General features: G+C 33.8%; 3 protein-coding genes across 5 annotated transcripts; 1 reads left to right on the top strand and 2 right to left on the bottom strand.

The window, feature by feature from the left end:
* Positions 1 to 494: 494 nt before the first annotated feature.
* Positions 495 to 15847, top strand: OASA4 (cysteine synthase). 3 transcript variants are annotated; one of them, XM_033276712.1, is made up of 12 exons: positions 495 to 506; positions 4687 to 4690; positions 13713 to 13761; positions 13855 to 13964; positions 14050 to 14107; positions 14181 to 14444; positions 14508 to 14645; positions 14728 to 14779; positions 14886 to 14965; positions 15089 to 15148; positions 15302 to 15382; positions 15517 to 15847. In XM_033276712.1, the coding sequence occupies exons 3-12, from the start codon at positions 13729 to 13731 to the stop codon at positions 15607 to 15609; spliced, it is 969 nt and encodes a 322-aa protein (XP_033132603.1). In that variant the 5' UTR covers positions 495 to 506; positions 4687 to 4690; positions 13713 to 13728; the 3' UTR covers positions 15610 to 15847. The 3 variants fall into 3 exon arrangements, with proteins under 3 accessions (XP_033132603.1, XP_009107806.1, XP_018509388.1); XM_018653872.2 differs by lacking the exons at positions 495 to 506; positions 4687 to 4690 and adding exons at positions 13427 to 13467; positions 13630 to 13678; XM_009109558.3 differs by lacking the exons at positions 495 to 506; positions 4687 to 4690 and adding an exon at positions 13325 to 13467 and having other exon boundaries at positions 13708 to 13761.
* On the bottom strand, positions 1134 to 3643 carry LOC103833481 (vacuole membrane protein KMS1). The gene is made up of 8 exons (XM_009109564.3): positions 3344 to 3643; positions 2907 to 3118; positions 2750 to 2828; positions 2361 to 2660; positions 2133 to 2290; positions 1944 to 2060; positions 1678 to 1857; positions 1134 to 1600 (listed from the first exon to the last, which is right to left on the bottom strand). The coding sequence occupies exons 1-8, from the start codon at positions 3390 to 3392 to the stop codon at positions 1445 to 1447; spliced, it is 1251 nt and encodes a 416-aa protein (XP_009107812.1). The 5' UTR covers positions 3393 to 3643; the 3' UTR covers positions 1134 to 1444.
* On the bottom strand, positions 4893 to 7163 carry LOC103833477 (5'-nucleotidase SurE). Its single transcript, XM_009109559.3, has 9 exons — positions 6885 to 7163; positions 6673 to 6767; positions 6510 to 6574; positions 6279 to 6322; positions 5942 to 6019; positions 5661 to 5814; positions 5386 to 5568; positions 5259 to 5315; positions 4893 to 5174 (listed from the first exon to the last, which is right to left on the bottom strand). Exons 1-9 carry the CDS (start codon positions 7034 to 7036, stop codon positions 5079 to 5081), a joined length of 924 nt encoding a protein of 307 aa, XP_009107807.1. The 5' UTR covers positions 7037 to 7163; the 3' UTR covers positions 4893 to 5078.
* Positions 15848 to 18206: the final 2359 nt, after the last annotated feature.

Genomic DNA, 18206 nt, shown 5'->3' with positions numbered 1-18206 from the left:
CTGAAAGACTCCAAGATTTTCTGCTTTAGTCAAAAGTGTGTACTTTCTTTGAGATAAAAAAGAGTCTTTCTTTTAGAGCTACACATTTCTTTCCCTATGAAGTACTCTATCTCACTAAAGTCCTTTATACCAAATACATACTTAAGAATGTCTTAGTTGTTTGAATACATACATTGTCATTCCTAGAGATGATGAGTACATAAATGAGAATGAGTACAATACCTTCTTGGCTTGGAAGGATTAATGGAGTGTTGTTGGTCTCAGACTTTTTAAATCATCTATCCTTGAGGGTTGAGCTCAGCCTATGGTACTAAGCTCTAGGAGATTATTTCAACCCATAAATGGCTTTCTTAAGACTATAAACCTTCTCTTGTGCTACCGAGTCTTCACAAATTGGTGGGGGATTCATGTACACTTCAATCCTCTAGCTTACATTATATGAATGCATTATTGACACCATCTTCCAAGGATCCCAAGAGAGGGTGATTCTTAATATGTGTAGCTTGGTGATTGGTGCAAATTTATTCAAGTAGTCCTCTCCAAATGTTTGAGTAAACCTCCTTACCACCAGCCTTACCTTATAACACTCTATCTCCACATTATTCTTGTACTTGATGGCAAACACCCAGTTGGATCTCACAATCTTCTTGCACTTAGAAAGATTTGCCTCTTACCAAGTTTGGATGTGCTCAATTTTTCTCTTTTTTATAATAGCGCGAATCAGAAAAAATAAATAAAAAAACAATTGCATTTGTCCCACATCCACTAATCTTTTCTAAAAAGAGTCTTGAAGTCTTCTATAATAGATAGAGAAGATCTCAATTCTTTTCAAACAAATGGACCTGTTTTATGGCTATTTGTCATCCGAGTTCAATATTTACTGCTTAAATCGGTTTATATCCGATTTATAGTCGATTAGTCGGCGATTAATTAGTTAATACACAGCTAATTGAATTTCCGATTAATTGTACCGATTTGGTTAAAATCATGGCGGTAGACTGCCATTGATGCTTAGTCGATTAGGCGTCTGTGTTTTAGATCAGGGCCGGTAACTGAACATATTGGCACCTGACAATCAAACATATATCCTTCTTTCATGCATCACTGAAAATAAAAGTTGACAGTGAGCGAAAAAGGGAAAAAAACAACGAAATTGTCATTGATTGGGCCATAAACACTAGTTTCCATTTTAATAAGCAGAGTAGCAAATTAGCAACTAGGGCTTTTCTTTTCTAAATTCTTCCCACAAATCTTTCTCTATGGAATCAATCACACGGTCAAAATAAGCCTCCTGCAATCTCCCAATTCCTCCTAAACCCTTTTATGTTCTATAAAGTACAAATCCCACCAGAACAATGTGTCAACGATGCGAAAATGAGAAGAAAAGCTGTCATTGTCTTGTTTAGTTTAGCTCCTTCTGATGTTGGAGCATAAGGAAGAAAGATCAATCTAAATGAGTCAAAGCAGCTATTTCTCTCTCTTGCTTCTTCTTCAAGTGTCTCTGTGCAGTCGCTGTCACAATCTTGACGAAGAAGTTGAGGAGCATCAGCCACACTATCCCATTCCAGATTGATGCAAATGAAAAATCCCATCTTTTCACCTAACCCAACAAAAAAAAACGCAAAAGCATATTCAATACAAATAATATTAATTTGTTGGTTTGTTGGTTTTGTTTACCTTGATATGAGATGGAACAGGAGGTGGAGCATCAATATACTTTTCTTTCATGGCGTGGAGTTTGGCTGTGAGTCCAGGCAATGCAGCAGCCAAACCAGGGACATGGCTAAGTATCCAGATCAGCTCGTTCTCCATCCAATCGAGCAATTGGTTGTTACACACACAGATGATAAATATTGTCTTAAATCAAACAAAAAGAAAGTTAAAAAACCACTTAGGTCTAAGAACAAGTCCAGAGAGGTAAAAATATCAATGAGGTTCCACACCTGTATATGAGTTTTGATGATGGCTTTTCCGACTAAAGTCGCCAAAAAGAACTCCCAAAACGGTATTCCAAATTGCCCACACATTATTCCAGCGAGGTCAAACAGAGGATTTGGGACCTGCAGAGCAGTGTGTAAGTATAGATCATTGAATAGTAGTTCCCAATCAGGACATTACATGATATGACTAACCGAAGCAAGAACCAAGACGGTGAAGAAATTCAAGTGCTGCGTATGCGTTAGTAGCCAACGTTTAATCCGGTTCAGGAACCGAGCCATAACTCCACTATCCTCAGACGGTGAAGCATCTAACTCTTCCATTCCATCCACCGTGCTTCCAGAGATACTAGCTGATGATAATAAACAATGAGAAACGAATGCACACGCAGATATAGAGAGAGAGAGAAGCAATAAACGAACCTGCCCTTGAGATGAAATAAGGAGGAAGCTCCCCAAGAGCCGTCCCAATACCCCATAAGATGGCCTCTAGTTGAACTTGTGGCAGTATGCTTGTGAGAGGAACACGAGACCCAGCAGCTGAGACCATTAATGGAGGACCAAACTCTGAACAAGATTTGTCGAGCCACGAGGGAACCCGTTTCAGCTGTATCGTATCATAAGGTGCAGACTTGAGATCGACCCGTCCACATTGCGTTGCTTTTAGAGTGAACAAAGCAATGTGCGGACCCAAATAGAGAACAAAAGTGTGTAGACCAGATCCTGAATACAAGAAGAAAACAACAATTTGAAAAAAATATCACTATTTTTTTTTAATGCGAGTGAGAAGGAGTCAAGTGTGACTGACTAACCAAGACCAATAGAAGATGCAACGCCGAGTGCTATCCACCATAAGCTGTACCGAACATACTCTAATAGCTCTTCAACATGCTGTAACAACAAAATTACACAATCCTGGACAGTCAAGATATGAATGTATGAAGTAGTCCAATAGAAAAAGTGTCGTACCTTTCCATGAGGTCCATCAACAGTTACAAGCAAGACTCCAAATGCGACCAACAAAGTGGTTATAAGCATGAACCAGCCTCCATGAGCAAGTAGGTACAATATCGACCGCTTGATGTAAAGAAAAGTAGCCTCGAAAAACAACTTCAATGTATAGAGAGGTTGTGAGGTGAGTGTTAGATTCTCCACTTCCTTCTCATGCTTCTCACGCAGAGCTACAAAGTTTTTAACAAAGATTATATTACTAAACCCCCAACAATAGGAAACTTGAACCTGTGATCTTCATGATCTAAACCACTAGGCTAACTCGTTGTTGGTTGGTGTGAGTTTCCTATTTTCAGCTAAAGCAACTAACTGAAAATCAAAAGCTTATGATTCGGATCTCGAAAGGCATCTCTATAGTCCCTAATCGATCAAGGGTTAAAAAGGGGGAAACTTGCCTGAGATTGCAGCATCAGAAGAAGAACTAGCTACGGCGGCGGATCCCATCTGTGAGTATGCGTGCGTCACCAACTATATATATATCAACAGGATAAAGATGATTCGAGTTTTATCATAGATTCGGATGTTTTTAAAAGAGGATATTGGGGGAGATGGGCAGAAACAACAATTAAGCGATTTTTTGTTGTAACGTGACGTGTGGGGTTTGGTTGAGATAGACCAAGAGGAGGAGTAGGAGACCTGGACTTTTGTTTTAGGAAGTCAGATATGGAATCAAGAGACTCCGAAGCAACCGCAAACGTATAGTTAACAGAGTTTCTCGCGAAAACGCTAGTGACGTCGGTGTAGGTATATGGGCTATAGAGGCCCACTACGGTTCTCATCATGATGATGTGACCGGTTGAACCGGAGATCCAATCCAGTTTTCACTTAAAACCAGTGTTTCGAAACCCCATCCGGATCAGCGACGGTAAATCCGGTGATCCGGTATGTAATCTAATTTGGATTTTATGAAAACTGGATTGGATTTTATTAAATTTTAGTTTAAAAAAGATTATATGATCATGTGGATTATGATTTTATTAACAAAACTAGTTGATATGATTTGACATTAATTTATTTTTGTTAATGATAAATTATTAAAATTTCATGTTTTAATTTTGGTGTATTTTGGATTTAAATTTTAATTTAATTTTTTGCATTTGACATTTTAATAGTTATAGATTTTAATTCTTGATATATTTTTATTTTGTGTCATAATTTTTAACTTGTTACAAAATTGCTAAATAGTCTATTTTTTTATAAGGCAATTCTTTCAAATATCCTCTTTTAAGTTGTTTTCAACTAAAATAAACTTCAATAAGAAAAATAACCAAAATAGTTCTTTTTTATTTTGAAAATTTTAATATTTATTTTTATTTTTAAAAATTTGAAACCCTATCCTCAAAATCTCACCCCTAACTCTAAATCCTAAGTCTAGCTTAGTTAACCCTAAGGTATAAATGTATTTTTTTTATTTTTAATAAAACTTATTTTGGTCATTTTTCTCATTAAGGGCTATTTTTTGAAAAAAATTAAAAAAGGCTATCCTAAAAAATTTCTCTTTTTATATATATATTTTTATGTGAAATGAAAATAAAAAGTAAAAAAAAAAAACTAAAGTTAAGTACTTTTCGAAATTATTTTAAAACATAAAACTTTTCTTATATTTTTCAATTACTAATATATTATTATATATTAGAATTAATTAATATTCATGGTTGATCCAATAACCTGGTGATCCGGTAAATTATCTAGTTCAGCTTCCGAATCGAGTTTCCAAACATTGCTTAAAACCGAAAAGCTTGGTATATCAAAAGCTAGTGTAAGTAATAATGTTTGGATGCCTAACACAATTATTTTTGGATGCCTGCATATCAATTAGTACGTAGATGTGATGTTATACGTAACAAACACATCGGTTTGAACATATTTTCCAGTTTTTTCTTCTAAGCTGTCAATGTAAACAGGTCAAGATGATGTAATATGATTGTAGACTCGTTGGCTTTAAGTTGAGGTTAAGCTACTGCATAAATTAAAAGAAAAAGAAACATGTCTGGCAGTAATTGACTTGCAAGAAAACTAGCTGATCACAAGATAAAATAACTTAAAAGAGTACTGATAATAGGTCTACCACAAACTGTGGTCCATAATGGATAAATCATCAGAAGAGTTTTATGTTTTCATTTGGTGACATCACAAGGATGAAGAAATCTTGGGAAGCCATTCTTTGTAGTAGTTTTGACAATCCACATCAACCTGAGAGAGAGCTCCTATCGGCGTCACTGTAATCTGTGGTTCAAAATAGCATTTTACCATCAAGTTTGAATAACAGTGTGGAGATGAGTTCAAGAGATATTATATGAGGATACTTACATATCCTTCTCGCAGAAAGTGAAGATCAGTGCCTTCTTCCACCACCACAGTCCTTAGCTATTCAATCAAAAAATAACCAAAGGGATTCAATTCTATGTACACCACAGGAAGTTAGGAGTAGGAATACCTCTCTCTTGAACAAACGGCTATCGTTTGAATGATGAGCAGAAGTGTCGTTGTTGTCTGAGACTACTCCTGAATCTGTTTCCATTGACATTGTTGACAACATCTTCGCACCTTGTGCTTCCTCCTCCACTTGTCTCCATCCCATTTTACCCAAGCTTTTACCTTGTATAGTTAGCTTGTATCCCTTCATTTAGATAAAGAATCAGTCCTTATCAAACGCAGTAACTGTAACAGTGACTAAAAGAATATCTGTTAAAATCTGCCATGGGACTTTACCTTATGGTTAGCAATATCAGTCGGCAAATCGATATTCAGAAAGCAGTTTGTTGGGTGAGTTTTGTTCTTGATGGCACTCAGCATGCCGTTGATAATAGGCAAGCAAGCTTGGGCAGACAGAACAAAATCATTAACATTGATGTCTCCACGTTTCCTAGAGAGAGCATTAAGGATGTTGAATGAATTAAAAGGTATTAGTGGTGAAAACAAATAGATGGTTTTGATAACAATATTTAAAGGCTACAGAAAAATATAAGCCTCTTGAGGCTATACTCTTTTACCAATCATAAGATATGGAGGCAGAAGGCACATCATAAATGAAGGCTTCACGAGCACCAGCAACAGTTCCAGAGTAGACGCTGCCATGGAATCAACATGTCAGGTAAGAGCTAATTTGATAAAACGCAGGCAGGGATCATAGAAGCATAGAAAAAAGTTTGGTGGCCAAGTGAAACATCCCAACTAGTATTTCTCTTTCTAACATTCTCAAAATATTGTTCTTATCTTGGAAAAAGCTTTCAAATTTCTTACTAGTTTTATGGAGCTTAAATGCAATTTCCAAACAGAGAGAAAAAAAAATCGAGGTTGGTGGAAACAAAGGAGGAAATGTTGACATACATGTTGTAGCCACAGTTGCTACCAACGTTTATACCACTAAGAACCTGCAAGACGAAAGCAAACAGACATCACAATCTCCAAAAAAGGACAATAGAAGCGAAAAAAAAACAACATATATACTATAATCAAGGTTATATTGACACATTAATCAAGTCAGTCATTCACTTTCCATTTTACACAGACATTCTACAGGATCACTATTATAATTTGCAGCACAATGAAGGTTATCACCAGGTCAGGAAGAGAAGGGAAGAGCGCTTCGGATAAGCCCAAACCAGTGCAATCCGCAGGGGTTCCTTCACATGTATAATAAAATACATTTAATCTATAAATCAAATCATTCAAACCATACAAACAACCAGAAAAAAAAAACTGTGCTCAAAGAGAAATAAACCAGAAACAGCATAGGCCTCAGCTCCTTCAATCTCAACACGGTGTGCAGTGAGAGGTCTACTCCATATGATACTGTGACTAACAGCAGACTTCTCCCTATCACAATCACAATCACAACGGCCAAGGTAAGGCGATTCAGAATCCTAATGTATACAAAGCACGAGCTCGAAAATCGCTATACATTTGAACATAATTTAAGAGAAGAGAGCGTACGAATCGGGAGCGCAGACGCGGACGTCGTAGAGGTTGGTGGAGACGAGGACGCGAACGAGAGAACGGAGACCAGGCGCGTCTATCCCGTCGTCGTTGGTGACCATGATGATCGGGCGTTCGCCGGAGATGCGATCTTCGCCGTTAATCGCCATCGCCTCTGTAATCTTAAGTCTTAAGATAAGCCAAGGAAGAAGAAGCAAGCGTTTTATTTATTTATAGGCTCCACAATAAGTGGCAGTGAGAAAGGGCTTGCATTCAATAATTTGTGTGATTACCTTATTAAGGTGTAATGGATCGTTTCCGTGTTGAAACGAATGACTCACTCCCTAGTATAGAAACGGCTCCCCTTATTTTCAAATATTTGTTTTGCTTTCATCTATAATAAGTTAGTGTTTTTCCTAATCAGTTTACGTCTGTTGCCAACATTTGCTTTCCTCTTATTAATAATTTTGCTAATAATTGAAAATTGAAACGAAGCTATTACTGAATTAGGTAAGCACTAAGCACCTAAAGAGAAATCATATACTAATTGTTAATTAATTTATTTTACTTTTAAATTAATGGTTTCCTAATCTTCACCCATTAATTGTCATAGCTCTAACTAGACAAAAAGAGAGATTCGATACTGAAAAGATGGTGGAATCAGCGTTAAGCTCCACCAATAAGTGAATCTAAGAAAAGGTTCAATACAATAATTTGTGCTAGTTACCGTATCAAGTAAATGAATTGTTTCCGTGTTAAAATGAATGTTTTCCTAATCTAATATATTGATTTAAAAAAAACTATTAATATATTGATGAAAATAAAACATATATGTCCATCAATACATTAACGGGTTTTGTAAAAATCAATATATTAAGGGCAACCGCAGTGGATGGTTTCTCCCACCAGTTCTCCACATTAAAATAACAAAAAAAAATGGAAAAGTTAAGAAGAAAAAAAAAAAAACGTAAAACAGATGAGAAGGGATTTCTTCCGGGAAGAAACATAAAAAAAAAAAGAGTCATTTACACTCAAACAATTTACAAATTTTTATAACATTCTAGAAGAGTTTGTGCTATTTAGATAGTTTTTAGGTGAAAAGACTCAATTCGCCCTTTAAAAAACATAATCGGTTGATTGTGTTAGTTAAAATGACAAAAGAAATGGAAAAGTTAAGAAGAAAAAAAAAATAACGTAAAACAGATGAGAGGGGATTTTTCCCCGGAAGAAACGTAAAGAAAAATGAGTCATTTACACTCAAAGACAATTTACAAATTTTTATAATACTCTAGAACAGTTTGTGCTACTTGGATAGTTTTTAAGTGAAAGGACTCAATTCGCCCTTTAAAAAACGTAACCGGTTGATTATGTTTTAGTTAGGTGGGTTTTATTTGGTTTGTCTTTTGAAATTTGAAAATCAGTGGTGGACCCGAGAAGAGATTTCATCAAATTTAATTAGCTGGACGTGTAAAAATTATAGTTTTTTTAAGAAAATAAAGAGAAACCCAAAGGTCTACGAAGAAGACGAGATACATCGGCGAATTCCGGCGAAAGAAATTGTGAGATAGTTGTTTCGAGAAAGATCCTGAGGAGACGGAGCTGGAGCCGACGTGAGAAAGAAAAGGCTGACGATGAGTGATATGACGGTTAGGAGAGCAAGGATTGTGTTTTAGTAATGTTGTACATCGAATATAGTGTACACGTGGATGGAGAATTTTGTACACACGGGGGTGTACACATAGTAAAACAACCATTTCCCATGAAACCACTTTAAGCAACTATGTACTCTAGTACACTCAAACTTGTACACAAATTAATGAACATTGTCGGTTAATAATGTCTTCACTAATATGTCCCCAAAATATATGTACACAGCGCAGAGATACACATCAGTTATATTGTACGCTGTTTAACACATAACCATGTACACCGATACATAGAATATATGTACACATGTATATTACACAACAAATGTACACCATTTTCCACAAAACCACTCTTTGATTTTAATACATGTTCATTACATTGGCCATCACACCCCTTGTCATTTGTTAAACGATACATGTACTCGTGGACGTTTTCATTAGCAGGCGTCATGTACACTGGATCACAACCTGCTTTTACGTACACTGCCTACTAATTGTACACAGTTTCTAATCAAACATGTATTCGCGTTCACCCAAACTTGTCCAAAAATTAATGAACATTGTCGGTTAATAATGTCTTTACTAATGTGTACACATGTATATTGAGTAACCACATGGATATATACATGATATTGACTCGACATGTCAAGGTGTACACGATCTTGGCTCGACATGTACATCAATTATAAAAAAATAATGTGTACACTGATTGCAAAACATCTACTTGGATACTTCTTACAAACATTTTTATGAATACTTTTTACAAACGTCCAATTTACACATCACATTCCAACCAATCAACGATTTGTGTAATTCACAAAGACATATATCTACATTCAAAAATTACAAATTTTTACACTTTCATCATGATACCTAGCGCAAGAACAACCAAAGTCATTGTTCCATCACCAGATATGTCATTAGTATGAAAGCACTCGTCTTACTATCTTCACTCCAATGTTCTCAATTGGATTCTCAACCTCAATCTAACCAAAGAACACAACAAATTCTCAAAATATACTAAAGCAAAAAGAAATTAGAAAAAAAAAGAACAAAGGCGACCACATAGACTACCACCATTACCTCTCTAAAAGAATACACGGGCATGTCGCCATTTGCACCGCCGTACGGTTTATGGTTATTCTATTTGGCTCCGTTGATATCTCAAGAGCCAGACAAATTTTTGTGCCCGTTAAATATTAACTTATAATCATTTATTCATACTTCATCTTTGCTGTCTTCATCCTCGTCACCGTCGTCTCTGTCCTCATCTCTATTATCAATAGCAGTGGTTTGTCATTTTCTTGAATTGAAAAAAAAACTCATCTAAGAAGAAAAATATGATGAAATAGAAAAGAATAAGAAAATTAATAAAATTTTCTTAATCTGGAACATTAAGCAGCAATATTCCAGAGAGATGAAGTAATGATTAAAGTTCCTTAAAGTTTTGATTTAAGAACTTTTTCAGAACAACCAAGCAAAAACACAAAAAAAATTGAGATGATGAATTTGGCTTTATCCAATAGAGTAGATCTAGGCTGTTAAAATAAAAAGTGAAAAAGCAAATCTAATAAGTAGAAAAATAGACAGATATTCTTGTCAAGAGAGACAAATTTAATATGAACAGTCAATTTGGATAAGTGATGTGTGGTGGAGGTTAATTCCCGCTTAAATAATGGTTTGGTTGGTCAGCTACTTAGTTATATGTAGACTAATTTGTTATGAAAGAGAGAAGCTGTTGGGAGAAAGTGTTTTGGTAGAAGAAAGTGGTCTATTGTGTTATAATAAACATAAAATTGATTCTTAATGTAATTGTTTCTTTGAGAAACTAGTTTGCTTACTTGTCACCACATCACTGGTCAAACTTTTCTGTGTTTCAAAATTAATTACAAATTAGATGATAATCCGCGTGTATGCGCAGAGTGAGTTTTTTTAATACTAATGTTTGTTTATTAAATTATTTTAATATTTTGAAACACTACAATCTTTATCGATTCTAACATCATGAATACAAATGTTGGTCTCTTAAATGTATCATTGTTGTTAAATAATTAACATATTACAACTCATTTTAATTATTTTTAAGAATTTATATGCACAAAAGGAAATTAAGTTTTGCGGCTGACACAAATCACCAAAACCAGATAGGCAACATCGATTATAAAATGACGAAATGGAATTAAATTTTCTGCTTTCAATTTGATTACTATTGACTCTCCATAAATGATTTCATTTTTACCTCTATACAATTGTGTTTTCGTTTTTGTTTCTTTGATATGAGTTTTGTTTGTTTTTGTAACTTCTTCTATTAAAAAAAATGAACATCTGTAAAAATTAGTTCCACTCTTGATACATATCTAAGAATCAATTTTTTGAAGAAAATCACGAGCAAACTCTATTAACATGTTAGTGTTCAATCCTAATATATTAAATTGTTATAGAATATAAGTGCATACTCGAAATATAAATGTATGTCTAATATATATTCACCAGTTCGGTATAAAAATCATCTAATTCTAGAACAACAAAAATTATTTATTTTATTAACCTACACTTTTGAGGTTTAGTTACTTAAGAATATACATATAAAAATATATATAATACTTTACCATTATAGTATATGTAAACTATTTATAAACTAAGAACTGATTGATTTATTAAATGATAAACCATAAAACTTATAATAAATAGTTCAAATATTTCATTCTTATAATTATAATAGCTAGATATGATATTAGGGAGAAACAAATATTAGACGAATGATCAAATCTGTCATTCTTCGTACGAACTCAAAAGGAGGTGATTAGAATCTTGTCATGACATTTCACTAAAAGCTTTTTATGAATTAAAAAAGACAAAATTATTTAATGTGAATGAAATAATATATATATATATATATATATATATATAGTGCTTCCAATATTCAAAATCACACTAATTTGAAGAAGTGTAGTTCTGAGATTGTCAGGATCAAATAACATATTAGAAACCACCTATTTTAAAAATATTTTGTATACCTAAAAGTATATACATTAGAGTAAGCAGATAAATAAAAACCAGTAGATTTTATTAATTTACAATCATGTTTTTGGTAAATAAATAAAAAATAATTTTATTTAATTTATATAGTATATAATTAAACTTTAGTGATATTGACATACATATATATATATATATAATATTTTAATTTAAATACTTATTATTGATACTTCCTACTCATATAATTTTATTAACATTTGTATATTTTTTCTAACAATAATTTAAACCGCTAATAACAAAACTTTTAATGTGAGATTTTTCAAAACAAATTTCAAAATTAGAAAATATTAAGATCTCAATAATTTTTCACTGAAAATTGTGAAATTAATATATTAATATATTTTATATAGTATATAATTTAATTTAAATGATACTAATATATATGAATATCTATTAATGAGACTTCATATTCATATGATTTATTATCATTTGTATGTTGCTTGAACAAAAAAAAATAAACCATTGATCACAAAATTTTCAATTAGATACTTTTTTACCTTATTTAGTAATTTATAGTCATTTAAAAAATTCAAAATATAACATATAATAAAAAATTTAAGTTTTTTCTTATTATATGCTTAATGTGATTGTTTAATTTCTTTTAATAATATAAAACTAAACAAAAAGAGAGAATATACAAAATTTGTTATCAAATATGTTTTATTCATAATCATTGATTGTCATATATATATATTAATCATATTAGTTAATTCCATATAATTTATTTAATAAAATAAAGAATATTCTCTTATACACTAATAATCAATTGAGAATCTAAAAATATAAAAAAAATTTGGTGATGCCAAATTTTTTTGTTGGTTTGGGTCCATATCAGTTTCTTTTGGTTATGATTCAGTTTAGATCAATAACTCAAATACCCGTAAAATATATGTAATTTTCAGGTATGTAGCGAATCCGGGTAGGTTTGGGTATTTAGGATCCAAGTGCCAGTAAACCAGAAAATATCTAATACTCAAAACTACCGGAAACCCCAAATAAATACCTGAAATATATTTAAATACCCAAAAACCCAATTTTTTTAAATCTAAAAACTGATCAGAGAAACAAAAAGTACGCAGTACTTTGGATACCTAAAATTTATTTTTAAAATTTGAAATTTTACCCAAAAATTAGAAACTTTAAACGAAAACCCATACCTGAAACTGAAAAGAATATCTGTAATACCAAAACATATATGAAATATCCAAACATACCTAATATATAAAAAATCTCAGTACTTTAGATATTCGATCTGGTCTCGGGTATGATCTGGACCAGAATCGAAACTCGCGGGTCTTAAAAATAACCAATAGGTATTTTTCCTGAATCTGAATCGAACCGAACCTATATTTCGCGTCAGTTTCTGTTCGTGTTTTTGGATTCAAATAAAATGTCTAGAGAGAGAATTACTTAAAAATATACAGACAAAATCTCAAATAAACTAGTTTATATATTTTATATTTTAAAAAAGAATTCCATGCTTCAATATAATACGATTTTGTAACATAAAATATACAACAATCCCAAAATAGTAATACTAATTTATATCAAACTTTGTTTATAGTTTAAAAAAGAGAAACCCGCGCTTAAAATCTAGTTTTACCTGATTAAACCAATTAAACTGTATTAAAACTAGGATAAACCATATCAACCGGATTAATCATGTTTAAACCAGTTTAGTGATGATTAAAACCGGTGTTAACAGGATTAACTAGATTAACCCGGATTAAACCGGTTTCAGCCGGATTAGATTATACGAAACCCGTGAATGAAATTTGGTTAACAACCACCGCGTGTTTTAATACATCCAAAGCATGTGGCATCTACCTGTATAATAAAGGAATAAAAGAAAGCCATAAAATCATCATTTGACGATTTTATTCCATACCTTCTTCATTCTCTTTCTCACTCACGAGGTATCCTCATCATCTTCCTCTTCCCAAATTTTTTATTTTATTTGATTTCGACTCTGTTTGGTTGTATTCAGCTGATTTCGATGTTGAATCTAGTGGTTTCTTGTTTAGATTTATGTTCATACATCTGGAGATTCATGTTTTGATTATGTGTGTTTGGAAAAGTTTTAGACGAACCATTGTCTGTGGATTGTTTTATTATGGCCCCTTTGGTCTTAACGTTCTCTTTGTGAATATAAGCAGTGAAGCTTGCTTGCTTGAATCATGGCATCTCGTATTGCTAAAGATGTTACCGAAGTAAGGCTCTTCACCTGTTCATTTAAATAAATAAATAAAAAAGTGTGAGGCTTTTGTTCCATGTAATGATTTGATTCTGCTTACTCTCCGCAGTTGATTGGGAACACTCCATTGGTGTATCTGAACAATGTGGCTGAAGGATGTGTTGGTCGTGTCGCTGCTAAGCTCGAGATGATGGAACCTTGCTCCAGTGTCAAAGACAGGTTTTGTCCAAAAACTCTGCTGTGTTTTTATTTTATTTCTGAGTTTCTGTTATGTGAGAACTTTGTTTCTTTTTTTCTTGTGCAGGATTGGTTTTAGCATGATCTCTGATGCAGAGGAAAAGGGTCTGATAAAGCCAGGAGAGGTCCTGATTCTTTCAAACCACCCCTATAATTTTCTTTGTTCATTGTGTGTTTGATAGTGTTCTTATTTTTTAGAGTGTGCTGATTGAGCCAACGAGTGGAAACACCGGAGTTGGTTTAGCCTTCACGGCTGCTGCCAAGGGGTACAAGCTCATCATTACTATGCCAGCTTCAATGAGTGTGGAGAGAAGGATCATTCTCTTAGCTTTTGGAGTTGAGTTGGTCCTAACTGACCCTGCCAAGGGCATGAAAGGAGCTATCGCAAAGGCTGAAGAGATTTTGGCCAAAACACCCAATGGTTACATGCTCCAACAGTTTGAGAACCCTGCCAACCCAAAGGTAAATGCCTTATTATTTTTGGTGAAATATGTTTCTTTTTGGTTTTGAAGCTGTTCAATGCAGATACACTATGAGACTACTGGACCTGAGATATGGAAAGGCACTGATGGAAAAATCGATGGATTTGTTTCTGGGATTGGTACTGGTGGTACCATCACAGGTGCAGGGAAGTATCTCAAGGAACAGAACCCTAACGTTAAGGTGTGCATCTATCTCATACAAGTTGTCTTCTTCAGAAATTTGTAATTGCAAGTTTCTTTATTTTTCTTTTCTCTTCTTTCAGCTGTATGGAGTGGAGCCAATTGAAAGTGCTATTCTATCCGGTGGGAAGCCAGGTGACCTGTTTGATCCTCTGTCCGTTTTATTACAATAACTCATGCATGTAAAGTGTCTTATTCTTGTGATTATTGAAGTTACCTAACACTTTGATGTTTGCTGAAGGCCCTCACAAGATTCAAGGGATTGGTGCTGGCTTTATACCAAGTGTGTTGGAGGTTGATCTTATAGATGAAGTTGTTCAAGTAAGACTACTAGTCTCCAATTTTTATATTATTACTGATCAGAAACTTGTAATGCATCATGTAAGAGAGCTACGATTCTTACTTTGCTTTCCCTCCCATCTTATTCTGTAACGATTGCTACAGGTTTCAAGTGATGAATCCATCGACATGGCAAGGCTTCTTGCTCTTAAAGAAGGTCTTCTTGTAAGTATTTCACATTTGTCTCGACAAGAGTTACAAATTCGTACTTTTTGGTTCCCTGATCTTTGCTTAAGATAAGTTGATACATTTTAAGTTTATAGGCTTTGCTGCATATTCACATTTCATTATTTAAAAAAATCTATCTAAAAATCGTAGGTGGGAATATCATCTGGTGCAGCAGCGGCCGCAGCAATCAAACTTGCAAAGAGGCCAGAAAATGCTGGGAAGCTTTTTGTGGTAAGTTATTTTGGGTTTTGTATGTCATTACCATCACTCTCAAAGCTAAGAAACAAGAAGCAATCGAACTGAGTCTTTGTTGTGTTACTGATTCTGAGGTTAAAACAACTCAACTGAATTGTTATTTTATACAGGCGGTGTTCCCGAGTTTCGGGGAGAGGTACCTGTCGACTGTACTATTCGATGCCACAAGGAAAGAAGCAGAATCAATGACCTTCCAGGCTTGAATTGTCTCACCTTAAAATTTCTCAATTTCTTTTCATTAGGGACGCCAAAAATAAAAAGAGAGCTGTTTAGTTTTCTCCTAAAAGAGAATCTTCATCTTCAGTTTCAGTGCGTCTGTTGTGTTTGTGTTTCTGTAATCTTTGTGTGAGAATAAAAATCAATCTGGATTTTCTCTGTTTTCCTTTGTGAAGAACACATTCTGTCAATAAGTTTGAGTTTTACTTTGATTTGATTTATATATTTTCATAATGATCAGATCATCAGAACTGAACCAACTAGTCTACTTCAACATATAACCAGACTCATATTCCAAATTAATGATCTTTCCGAGTATGAGGCCAAGCGCAAGGGTATCGGATAAGGTAATGCTTAAAAAGGAGTGGCAGAAAACTGAACCAAACCAAACCAATCAGAATCAACCGAACCCAAACCATCCTGAAGTATACTTCCAAACTGTACAGTTGATAGTTGGGATCACTGATGTCAGCTTGTAGGGTCCATGGAGAGCTTGAGTTAGGTGACAGTGAACTCGCGGCTAAACATGTCCTCGAGCTGGAACCTGACCATGACGGGGCTCTTGTGTTGATGTCCAATATCCACGCGAGATAACAGAGATGGGACGATGTAAGGAAGGTAAGACGAGTAATAGAGGAAAAGAATGTGTACAAGGAGAAAGTTCTTAGCCGGATTGACTTAACCGGGAAATCACACGAGGCATAAGCAATCAGATGAGATATATGCAAAGCTAGAAGGAGTGTTATTAACCAACGCTGGCTAACTTGAAAAAAGTAAAGAAATTCAAGAGAAAAAACGAATCGAGGTGAATACTCATTTAGGCCTTGATTGTAAGCTCATGATAAAGTATTTAAATAGTATAATATAAAAGCAGTATGCTTCCATTTATATATTTAATAAGGTGATTGGTAGAGCAGTAAATGATTTATATATAAAATTATCATAAAAGTTAAGTTATGGTATATAATTTATTTATTTCTAAATAATACAGATATATTTATATTTATAATATATAAATATATAGTATTCTATATTTTTTGTTATTAAAAATAATGTGAATGAATACATCTATAATCCGTATACCCGTATTTTTAATTTCAAAAACGTAATTTATTTTTCCTTAAACACCCTTATCGTAGAAAAAAAAAATTATAATTATAAAAGACATACCGTACCATATTGGGTGTTTTTTTTTTTGGTTAAACCCATATTGGTTTTTGGATGCTAGTTAAACACTTCTAGAAGCAAACTGAAGCGGACAGGTTGTTCCAGACTCTGCTGGTGTTTTGGTGCACATAAAGGAGGAAGAGAAGAAATATTTGGTTCTATGGCATAGCGAAAAGCTCTCACCTAGTTACCAGTGGCGGAGGGAGAGCATGAAGAAGGGGGCAGTTGCCCCCCTATGAAATATTGAATTTTTTTAAATTTCCATTGATTATTTAAAATTTCTATGGTTTAGGGTGATCAAAATTTTTCTAATGCCTCCTATAAATTTAGGTCAAATCTTGTGTTGCCCCCGGTGAAACCATTGTATGGCTCCGCCACAGCTAGTAGGGCCGGACATCCTTACTTGTTACTCGCCTTAAATTCGGTATTTGATTCGTACCCACCTTGAAAATTCAAGTACTCAGTGTTGTCAAGCCAAATAACAAGTCGATAATTTTTATTACTTGCAAGACCAAGGCAAGTATCAAGTATCATTATTATTTTTAGTATATGACTCGTTACGCCCCATTACTTGTCCCACTAGTTACTATTTGTTACATGATCTATTAGTTACTTGTTTATATTTGTTCTTTTATTTGTATTTAGGATTCGACACAAATACTCATTACTCTTTTTATACTTGTTACTTGTTTTGTATTCATCTTGACTTTTAAATAATCGTTGTCTTCTAGTCAAGTATTACATAAAGAAGACAAATAAAAATATATATGCATATTTCGATATAAACATTGTATAATTTCCACGATAACAAAAATGTCTTCTCTAAACAAGTAACATGTAATAACAAGTCATATAACTAAATTTTCAGGTAGAATAAACAAAACAAATTTTTATGTTTATTTCTAATAGAGTATTATTTAGTACGTAGTTCTTAAATATTCCAAAAAACTCGTAACTAGTTCACAAATACTCGTAAATAGTAAGTAATAGAGAAAGACAAGTAACTTGCAAGTAATTTATTTTTGATCAAGTACTTGAAATAACAAGTACTCGTTTTAAACAAGGCAAAAAAAAGTCAAAAAATTCATTACTTGTACAAGGCAAGTCAAGTCGCAAGTACACGCAAAATAGCAAGTAACCGCCTTGTGCCCAGTCCTGACAGCTAGTTACTATAAAAACACTGTAAATGTCCCAATTACTCTATAGTCATGTGAAGTGCCTCTTCAACTTAATTACTGTTTTCTTCATCAGTTTTTTTTTGTTGTTGTAGAAAGGCCATAAAAATTATGGGTTCTCATGGGTCAGTTTTAGTCTCGCATCCTTCCGAAACATCCTCATACCCAGCCCTCACGTCCCCGTAATCAGGCCCGGCCCGGACATAATATGGGCTGGAAGCAAAAAATGAAAATTTAAGCTT

Source organism: Brassica rapa, chromosome A08, assembly GCF_000309985.2.
Source record: "Brassica rapa cultivar Chiifu-401-42 chromosome A08, CAAS_Brap_v3.01, whole genome shotgun sequence".
Taxonomy (NCBI): domain Eukaryota; kingdom Viridiplantae; phylum Streptophyta; class Magnoliopsida; order Brassicales; family Brassicaceae; genus Brassica; species Brassica rapa.
This window is presented reverse-complemented; position numbering and strand designations above follow the sequence as displayed.